Consider the following 11850-nt stretch of genomic DNA (forward strand, 5'->3'; position numbering starts at 1 on the left):
ATCCAAAGAAGGAATATAAATAACATTATGAATAAATTTCCAACTATATTAGACATGGGTTGTCATATGGGTAATTTCGAGAAAAAAAGAAAAGAAAAAATCAGTAGCACGATGGAAGAAAACGATTTGATGTTTAATTATTATATTTCAAATAGGTTTGGGTATTTGATGATGCTATACTGGCAGTTTGTGCTCGTTTGGCGTATTGTTTAAACCTTCCAAACAACAGCCAGTATTATGAACTGATGGAAAACCAAAGGCAATACAATAGCTAAGAAGCGACCACACATCTAAGATGATCAGTAAACATTGTAGAGACAATTTCTTTCTACCAATGGCATTCGAAGATTTGGGTTCCTAAAGGATTGCTTGAAGCTTCACTTCGCTTTAGGGAGACAAAGATTCTTGCTATTCACGACAGAATTACCTGTAAACAAATTCTCATAATGTCAACAACTATTCATTGTTGAGAGTGGAGTATTGAACAATGAGAACAACGGGTGTTTTGAAGCGACGGTGGCGTTGCTTCAAATGGATTTTCTGACGACAGTATGAGCTGTTGTAGAATATTGTTGTAATCCAAACTATGAGGCCTACTTCATACACTTTTCAAGTTTTATTTTCTCATTTTCAGTTTTTTTTTTCCAAATATGAGTTGCTTTATCTTAAATATAATCGTCTATAAGGATAATGTATTTTAACTGATCGATTATAAACATGTATGTTTTTCTTCTTGTTTTTTTCCCATTCAAATAAGAAGTGTTTTGTATAACTAAGATGAAAAGCCAAAAGGCTATTTTTTTCTGGCGAGGTTGTTATAAGTTAAGGGGATAAAAATCCCTTCTTGTTTTTCGATCTTAGTTTCGCTTACTGGCTGAAAAACAAGAAGGGATTTTTATCCCCTTAACTTAAAAGTGTTTTGTATCTCAGTACAATATTAAATCAGTAATGAATAACAGAAACAGAAAGACTTTTTTTTTCTCAGTTGTACATTTTATTGAGCTTCATCAACAATACTTTAGCACGCGTCCCACAGTTTCCTTGACAACATAAACACGCGAATATTTATAACAATATAGCAGTGGCCTTTGATACAGCAATAGCTTCGGGAGGGTGTATAAACAGATTCAGTGGATCTCGTGGAGGGATCGACGGTGTGCAAAAGGGAAAGGGGCATATACAGTCCTACTCTGTAAAAACATCACGTCTGAAAAATAACAAAAAAAATTAGTTTTCTTTGAAGATTGACATTAATTGCGACAAAAGATATTAGACAGTTTAAATGATTATGTTTCTTATAAATATCAATCTAATTATATAAAATGGCTCTTTACCTTTAAATTACGAAGGTGAAGAGTTGAAATGGTTAATATTTTCCGTAGGCTCCATAACCAGCTCCATAGCCCCATCCTGCTCCGTGACCTAATCCTGCTCCATAGCCCCATCCTGCTCCGTAACCTAATCCTGCTCCATAGCCCCATCCTGCTCCGTGACCTAATCCTGCTCCATAACCTAATCCAGCTCCATAACCTAATCCAGCTCCATAAGCTACAGCAGCAGGTGCAGCGACTGCTACGGGAGCAACGACTGCGGCCTTTGCAACAACGGGACCACCAACTGCAATTGGAGCAGAGGGTCCGGCATAGGGAGAAGCGATGTAGGCGGCTGCGGGTGCACTGTGAGCTGTGCCTGGTTCGTTGGTCTTGATAGCAGCACGGAAACCAGCACCATCAGCAACGTATTCAACATGACGGGCACGACCATCGATGTCAGTCAAGGTGTAGCCTCCCTTCTGGACGTGGCCATTTCCGGATTCGTATCGGCCGTTTGTGGCTCCCACACCATCAGCAATTTGATAGTTGAAGGCATAGTTGCCGAAGTCCTGTATAGGAAAATCAGTATGATTAATCACTCATCTATTTAAAATAAAAAATTTTAAAGCATAATTATGAATATTGTAAGGCCTGTTCCGAAACTAATGCCTCCATTATGAAAGCTCCCCCATCCAAAAGAGATTTTTTAGTGAAATAAAAAAAGTGCGTTTGAAATATCTACTTTATTTTCGTACATTATTTCTCAGTGCATAACCTTTTCTTTTTCCTTATATTTTCTCCCCTTTTCTAAAATTCTCTCCATTCCAGCATTTTCGCCACCGTGTAATCATGTAATCAGAAAATTACATTATTCCAACAAGAATCGATATCTAAAGACATTATTATTATTATTATTATTATTATTATTATTATTATTATTATTATTATTATTATTACATAAAAAAATCTGTATTTCCTAGGAAGAAACCTGCCCGTTAATAGAATAAATTTAGGTGGATGCTCAGTCTTTCTAAATTAGGGTCGTCTTTTCAGTTTTGAAGACACAGCGATCGAGTGTTACTATAAAAATGATTTAAAAAAAACCTACAGGAAATAAATTTTAAGCAGGTTATTAAAAATTAATGAGTGGTTTTATGAATTAAAAAATTAAATTAATAAAAAACATCTAGTGATAACTGCTGTTTATTTGGGCCTTTTTAAATGCGTCTTAAAATATCGATATTATTGTTAAGTCTTCGATCTTACCCCCCCATATAGCATTAGCTATATTTTAATTCCTTTGAGGAAAAAGTCTATTTAATATATTATAAATAAATTCAATAACACACTGTAATCGCCTTTAAAATACTGGTTTAGCATTCGATTGTTTTTATTACTTTTTTTTTTTAAGTCCCATCTGTGGTTAAAAAATGCCGGTTGTATTTCAGTCTAAAAGTGAATAAAGAATGATGTGTATATTTATTGATGAGATACTTACGTCTTGTTGGCGAGAGCTGACACTTGAGCCACCTAGGTGGGCAACGCCATTGGCAATGGCCAGAGAGAAGCAGAAGATGACAATCTGCAAGAATAATAATAATTAATTTCTATTGATAGTAATCACTTTCGTATGATTAAGATAATGCATGAAACATTTAGCAAAATTCTTAAAAAAATCTGTGCTATCAATGTTATTGTTAAAATTTTGCTTAAGTTTAAAAAAAATAAATAATTTTAATAAATTCCTACAGGATTTTTATAATTAGTTATTCGAAATAAAGAGAATATTTATGTGTATTTTTAGAAGTTAGTTTTTATTTAATTTTTCACGATAAGAAAGGATTAACTAGGGATATGAATAATTATCAAATGCATATTTTATTATTATTATATATTACTAGCTTCATTTCAACTTTAATACAAAATTTCATTTTTTGCATTTATTTTAATATTTAATAAAACTTTTAATGTAATCTTTAATATACTTTTAATTAAATTTCCATTATTGGATTTGTTTATTTAAAAGTATTCAAAAAACAATTACATGAATTAATTATTATAAATTCTTTCAAAACTCGTTTTTAAGTTTCTTTCTATGTTTGGCTATAAAATATGGACGGATCTATAATATCCTTCGTTCTAATAATTTATTTAAAAATTAAATTAAATATCTCATTATTATTCCGACAGTTATTTTTGCATATATTTTTTTCACTCTACTAACTGGAGCATTGTCCATAGTGATTATCGCATAAAATTAATAATTTTACTTGGAAAGCCAAAATTTTAAATTTAATTTTACAAGAATAAATCTTCAAACTAAAACCGAACTCTATATATAACGGGAGACTATCGTATTAAAGAGGTACGAAAAAAGTTCAACAAATTCTGTTGGTAACAGAACTCAACTTCAACTTACCTTGGCGATCATTGTGGTGGTTTGAGCTGCTTACAAGAAGCTGAAGGTAGAAATGAAAGCCTGGAGAGTCCTTATATACTCCGAGTAGGATCCTGCTGGACAACTATGGTAACCTTGTCCTTCGACATGCACCGAATGGGATAGCGTATTGTTAGCTTGCAACCGGTAAGGTGACCGATCGGTATGCGAAGGTAAACTGCTCGAGATCTTTACTCGCTCTCCACGCCTGTCATTTTACGGCATGTATTTGACCTCAGTGAGGTGTTGTTAGTGGTGTTGTTTTTCGTATGTATAGATGAACATATTTCACATACATTTCGGAGGCGTTACTGGGCGAGGCTAGGCGATTACTGAGTAAACCCACAGCGCCAATATGACCTTAACCCATTTCCAAAGTAATTAATTTAATTAGTGACTATTCTGAAGATAAGAAATCTCTCTATATCTGTCGATGGTGGGTAGAGTTGAAAAATTATGGAGAAGTATAACAGGGAAGCAATAACGTCTGCTCCACATTTCCTGAAAGACGTTTTATAGATATTAATATAGATACGAGCAGTGTTAGCATGGTCTGGATGTATTATAAGGAAATAAATGTATTTATTTAAATAATATCATTATGATAGAAAATATTTGTTGTATTGCTTTTGTAAGAAACAAAAATGGATCAATATATTGGAACTTGCATTCTGTATTCACTTGAGCGAACTGCTAATATAGCATCTCTTTTTCATTGCACGCGGCTATAGAAATTATATATTTGTAACTGTCTTAAAATTATTATAAAATATATTTGCAAATTTAATATAAAATGTAAAAGTTGCAAATTATTAATTTAGTTTGATATTATAATTTTGTTTTTCCTAAATATTAAGAGCACCATTCGGTAATTATAAAAACATTTCAATATAAGATGCACTATCGAAATTGAATTTCAGGAGATGGGGATTAAAAAAGGAATCAATTGACCGTGAGATGCGGTGATTGATTCATTCAATCCAATCCAATACCCTTGGAGGGTAATGGATGGCAATGCTGTAGCCAATGAAGTTCTAACTGAGGCTCGGCTATTGCTGTTACCCTCCTGCCATGATCAGAGCTTTAATTGCTCAATAACACCTTATCCATACACTGTCCTCTACAGATAACGGGGAAGATGAAAAGCATTCTTGCTTCGCCCCTTTAAGCCAGTCCTTATAAGGATAAGGATGAATTTCAGGAGAACATTAAAATGAAATAGAATTTTTGCCCATCGTCACCACGTGTTAAACTTTTTTTAATGTTTCGTTTAATTTAATCTGAACCGAAACAAAAGTAGGGGTTGGGGAAAAACTATGGAAAGAAAAGAATATATATATATATATATATATATATATATATATATATATATATATATATATATATATATATATATATATATATATATATACAGTTAAATATATAAATATATATATATATATATACAGTGAAACAAACAAAACAAAAAATATATATATACATATATATACATATATACATATACAGTGAAACAAACAAAACAAAATATGACAAAGATATGACACATAAGTAGATAATAGGTGTGCGGAAGAAGGTTTCCTAAGAACCGGGTGGTAAAGAATTACGTATCCCAGAGCTCATTGTGAGATTCAAATATTAAGAGTAAATTTTTCCTCTATGCCGATGATCTAAAGACGAGTTGAGTAATCGCTAGTGCGCATGACAGTAGAGCGAGAGACTGAACATTGGATTTAGGGAAGAGTAATTTAAAATTTGATAATAATAAATGCACATACGTGGGATTTCGTAAGAAAGTAATATTTATTGGATATAACTAAATGCATAATTTAAAAAAGAGTTAAAGAATAGAATTATTTTTGATGTTTTTGTTGATAGGGAATCTAAGTTTGGCAATTATTGGCAAAATGACTTGTTCAACGAAGCGTATGTTTAGTTCAAAGAGGCTTCACTTAGAAAGATTTCTTCAAAGTTCCTTCTAAGGAAATTTGAAAAAGTTAATTATTATAATCCCCCCCCGTTTTCTTTTTTATGCACTGAATTAATCCGTCTTTGGAGTGTGGTGTGAGAGTTGATCTTTTTGTTTTCTTCTATTCTTCCAGTTTTCCCATCAGAAATGTAAATCCAAACTGGAAGACTTAAAGATATTATTTAACTTAAAGGTATAAAATACGAATTTCAAAAATTTGTGACTTTATGCTGTTGCTTCTCTAATTAGACTGACGTCTCCTGGTTGAAGAATAATATTCTATTCTATTCTTATTCCCTCAGACATACGGCTGGTGGGGGTAGTATTATATGGTAGCATATGAGCAAGGGGTTTCCCGTTGCCTTCCTTGCTGTACTACATGACTGTATTCTGTGTGTGTTCACGGGGCCGATTTGCCTGCTTGCCGGATGAAAAACCCCAGATGAACTTGTGGAAAAAACCCTGCTGTCCACGTCCAACACCGGCTAACTTGGCTATGGTTGAGGAAGATCCTTAAGCTCCTCACGTCGTCGACGGGAATCGAACCTACGACACTCCTCCCATGGTTTGCGAAGCGTAAAGCTACTAGGCTAACCACGCGGACGAATAATATATATTTTTTTAATTTAATAATAATAATAGTTTATTATCTCTCAAATAATTACATGAATATACTAAAATTTAGGCAACAGTGCAACTTTTTCTTGCAAATGGTTCAGTAAAAATTATAATTACTCCTAATATCATTATCATTTGCAGAATTTCTCATTGACAGGAGTAAAAAGCGTGTATTATTACCATTAATAATAATCATAGTAATACTTTACACTTAATAACACAAGTTAAACAGTATTACGTATGTTGCAGTTTACATAATAATATTTTTTAAATTTAAATATATAAATTAAGTATATAATTTTAAATTTAAATATATAACTGAAGTATTACTATCACATTTTCTGTTTACTACAGGTATTCATTACAGAATGATAGATAAATACTACTACTGGGATGTAATGTCTCAACTGCATCCTCGAAGCTTTAATTAGCTTATCTGAGGATGACACTGGTTATATATATATTATTGATTTGATTGCTGTGTTGGAAGTAGGCAGGTGTTTGGGAGGTCAAAATGAATGATCTGAAAGGTCTGATCAAAGTGAAATTGCCGATATATCCTGTATTATTGCATCTGTCTTGATGGTTCACATTCTTTTTTATTGTGGGCTTCTTTTTGATATTAATAAAAGCTCATGGTTAAGTCGGTTTCGAGGATGTTCTTTGGTTAGCAACACCTAGGCTCGAATCCTTTGTAATGCGCACGGTATCTTTACAGCTTTTCAACTGAAAGTGAATTCAGCTGATCTCATACGGATGTGGCAGCATTTTTTTCTTTCATATTATATATATATATATATATATAACATTATATATAACATTATATATATATATATATATATATATATATATATATATATATATATATATATATATGTCGAAAGTTTTTTGTTCTTTGTTTTGGTTCTGTTATACGTTAAAGATACCAAGAAATTTTATACTTGTTTTTAATCCTTTTCCCAAGTAAGCAAAACAATGTTTTTCGTTGAAATACATACATTCACGTCTGAGCTACTTGTATACAGAGGCTAATGACTTCACACCACTTGCCTTAGTATGTAGCCCATAATGCAAAGCACCCCGTTTCAGGCGTGTATAATGCAATGCCTAATGGGAAGGGCCACTACCCAGACCAGTTTCGACTTTTATCTTTGTATCTTTAACAAATAATAGAACCAAGGTAAAAAAACTTTCTACATCTTTCTCTCATCCCGAGATTTTTATTAATATGGTCGAGCGCCTTTTTTCTACTTGTGTGTGAGATATATGTATATGACTTCTGCATTACTTCAACCTTGGTATCTCTCCCGGGTCTGGCTCCCACTGATGAGACCTCGATAAATGTCGAAACCGGTCTGAGTGGTGGCTCTTCCCATTATGCATTGCATTTTACACGCCCAAAACAGGGTGCTTTGCATTATGGGATTCATACTAAGGCAAGTGATGTGAAGTCATTAACCTCTGTATACAAGCAGCTCAGATTTAATTAAGGATTAAAAACAACCGAGTATATAATTTTTGGTGTCTTTAACGTAAAATAGAATCCAGATAAAAAGCTTTCAATAGCTTTCTCTCCTTTATAGAATTTTATTAATAAATTTTAGCACCTTTTAGCTATTTGTATATAAGATATGTATGATTTCTGCATTACTTCAGAGGTGTTGAGTATGAATTGAGGAATAAGATAATCTTTTTTAGGAATTCCACGACTTCAGCTTTTAGCTCAATAACACCCCATCCACACAGATTTTCTTCATTCAGATGAAATGAAGGGATAAAAAGTCAAGGACTCAGTCCATCTCCCGGTCCTTTTTAGGACTTTAGGACATTACTTCAATATATATAAATACACACACACACACACACACACACACACACACACACACACACACACACACACACACACACACACACACACACACACACACACACACACACACACACACACACACACACACACACACACACACACACACACACACACACACACACACACACACACACACACACACAGCGTTTTCACTCGATACCACAGTGAAATGACCAGCAGAGTGTGGGTAATAAATCAGAGTCGGTCACGCAATCTGTATTGTTGACGTGTTGCATTGTGTAGTAGTCAATTGTACTTAAGATGGACGATATAGTCAAAATCACAATCAGTTTAAATTTGTAATCACCAAGAAATTTAAAGCAATCTGGATTGTTACAACTTACGTTGTTTATTTCAAAAGTGTCCAGCTTAAGGAATGTTAAATAAAAGTTTCAACCCATTTCGTACATTAATTTGTTTCGATTTCATATGCTTATACGCCATACGCGATTTTTCAGATTGCATAAATATTATGAACGTAAAAGAAAATTTTTTTTTTCCCATACTAACTAAAGTAAACGAGTCCACAATGTCAGGACTTCTATAAACATTTTAAATAATTTGTGGTGTGGCGATTGATTTTTACATAATTGATTGTTGTTATTATTATTATTATAATCATCATCATCATACCGTATATTCCAATAGGGGGATCTCCCTCATTGTTTTAAATGTACCTGAAAAACAGAAAACATAACACACATTTAAAATCCCACTCAACAGCGAGTTGTCCGTAACCTGCGGAGCCTGGAGCAGCTCTCTTTCTTTCTTTCCACCTCTGTGACATTAACCAAATTCTGTGTTAATAAACAGCTCTGGTTGTGTTGTCGATTCATAATAAATCCAAAACTTAGCTCACAAGGACATTCAACTCGCCAATGATCTGTTCGCCAGCTAGCTAACTGAAAATGCCATAGATGAACATAAACAACAACAACAAAAAAAAAACTTCCTAATCCAACCTATTAAAGCTATCCGACTTCTGTACACATGAAACTACCTCTATTAAAACTACAACTCTCGTTCACGTTAAGAGAATATGATATTTTACGGACTTCACTTGGATACTGATATGAATTGGATCTTGGAACACTCAGGAACTGTCTAGAAAGTAAACTCCGAATAATAGCAAGCGAAATATATAGAGATAGTTCCGTCATACATTAACAAGGTCAGTCTATAAAGAATTATGCGAAGAACATCTTCAGAAGTTCATACGCGTCTGTGCAGACTATAAAATTAACATGTTCCGAATAATCGCAATCATAAAAAGCTCATATTTTCGAGAATTAGCTGGATTTATACAAAAGTGACGGGATTTTCCTTTCTGGAAATTCGGGTTTTTGTCTTACTAAACAAGCAAACAAGCTGGCTAGAAAAAAAAAAGAAAAGTGTTGAATAACGATGCCAGCATATCAGATAACTAAACTCAATTTTGCAAATTGCTTCATTTATAAATATCAATCAAAACTGCTATTCGATAAGAGAAACCTTGGGACTTCAAGAAAGCTGGCATCATGAAAATAGCATGACAAGCGTGAAATTAGTGCTAAATATATATAGTTAGTTTGATGGTTAATCAGATTTACTGGATGCTGAATGAAAATCACTAAATCATAACCGATATCATTCTTCTTAACACAAGCTTCGAGGATGTCTGTAAAAACATTACCAGAAGAAATAATCAAACCTTGTGAATGAAGTTAAAAAAAGATTTTCTGTGCTTATTTTACTTCTCTGCTAAACACTTGATTTTGTGATTAATACAATCGAAATAAGTTTTATTTCTGTAATAGAATTTTTAAGGCCATCTGGCATTGAACAACATTGATTTATGGGTTTTTTTTCTTCTTAAATAGATTTTTAGATGCTACTTAAGTATCTTCACAAATCGTGTCTTATATCACCTCGTTGGATATAAGACACGATTTGCGATTTCGACATTTCCGTGATTAAGTGCTTTGATCAAGCCAATAACTTGAAAATGAGACTGAACTGCAATCTCTGACAAAACTTCATTTGGAAATGTTGATGCAAGTTAAATAAAGTTATTATTATTATTATTATTATTATTAGACGAAGAAACAGAAACGTTTCTCTTGAGGAAATTTCTGACTTTTTTTTCCCTCCTGTAAACTCGCTCGTGAATATTTTCCCTCCTACATCTGCTCATACATAAACCGGTTTGAGCTCAAGGTTGATCTCCATGCCTTATGAAACTAGCATGAAAATCGAATTTAATCAAATTTCAATAAACTCTTTGACATCTGATCAGTACTTGAGAGGATTATGAAGAGGAAAAACCAGACTTCATATTTAAGTAAAAAATCAAATTAATATCTGACATGATAACAATTTATTATTTTTTTCTGTATGTAAAACAATAATACACGAACAATGTTAATGATCTACATTTATTAAAATAACAAAGAAAGGCAATTCTGTGTTCTATGCGTTTCACTTATAATTCAAGTTTTTCCACCAAAAACACAGGGCTGTTTTCCCAACACTATAGAGGTGCGCATGACAAAGCACTTTCCTGGTATCTGCTGCCAAGTCCATCAAAGGAAGTTAAGTGTCCACCAGTCCACTGGATGAGTCAGGGCCAAATCAAGTGAGATAACCTCATAGGAAAATGCTAGTGCCATTAGATTTCACTTTGAACAAAATAGAGTTTTGCATTCTGTACGCAACTCATCGTCCCATAATGCTATGTACTACAAATACAAAGTCCACCAGTGTCCCTCTTTGTCCCATCCTCTGCACCGGCCAGATGTGGAGAGAGAGAGAGAGAGAGAGAAAGAGACGCATTGAGGAAACAAGAGGTTGCTTAGAATTTCGACAGGGGGTACTGACAAAGATGGTAAAAGCGTGTTAGACAATATGCAACCTGTTTTAATGTCTGTGAAGATAGGTTCCCTGCAATCTTCCTCTTTATTTTAGTTCAGTTGGGTTGCTTTTCCCAGATGAGATGACTTAAAGGAAAGTAAGAAGCGATATTCCAGATCTCTTCAAAATTGGTTGAATGCAACTTGTGAAATTTCTGCAGGGAAGGAAGAGAGCGAAAGATGCCACTTTTTGGAGATGTTCAAATTGTTTTGATTTGTTTATTATTAATTGAATTTATTACCGATAGGCTGTGCCTGTTGAATACCACTGTCGAAGAAAACTATGGGGATCATATTCAACTTAGAATTTGAATTACAGTAAGTCGAATTTCGGCTCTAATGATTTTTGTAATAAAGGTAGTCAGTGATTTGCCACACTACTTTGCTTGAGTCTCATTGCAGTGATTCTTAATATTGTGGTTGGAGGGATCGGGATGTTCATGAAATTAATAGTTACTAAGAAGTAAAGTACTACCTAGATTAAAGAATAAAAAATTGGTTCAAATTCAATTAAATCTGCAAGAATATTCATAAGATTTTTCAGATGATGGTGAACTTATTTTACTTAGAGGAGGCAGCGTTTTATCGGGTAATTCGAATTTTTACACTCCTACAAAACAGATAAACAGTCCAGAGATTACAGACGATGAAAGATAGAGCTAACTACGAAGTAAGATCAACCCCATATAATCGAATTAAACGGGTTTATAAAATTCCAAGTTACTTGGCAGTAACCAACAGTCCTAAAAAAGAAAAAA

General features: G+C 33.4%; 1 protein-coding gene across 1 annotated transcript; it reads right to left on the reverse strand.

Annotated features, from left to right (window-relative positions):
* Positions 1-1366: 1366 nt before the first annotated feature.
* On the reverse strand, positions 1367-3744 carry LOC150110221 (uncharacterized). Its single transcript, XM_090393512.1, has 3 exons — positions 3733-3744; positions 2812-2895; positions 1367-1882 (listed from the first exon to the last, which is right to left on the reverse strand). Exons 1-3 carry the CDS (start codon positions 3742-3744, stop codon positions 1367-1369), a joined length of 612 nt encoding a protein of 203 aa, XP_090249638.1.
* Positions 3745-11850: the final 8106 nt, after the last annotated feature.

Source organism: Typopeltis vanoorti, chromosome 1 (assembly GCF_054136105.1).
Source record: "Typopeltis vanoorti isolate ZY-2024b chromosome 1, IOZ_Tvanoo_1.0, whole genome shotgun sequence".
In the NCBI taxonomy this organism is placed as follows: Eukaryota; Metazoa; Arthropoda; class Arachnida; order Uropygi; family Thelyphonidae; genus Typopeltis; species Typopeltis vanoorti.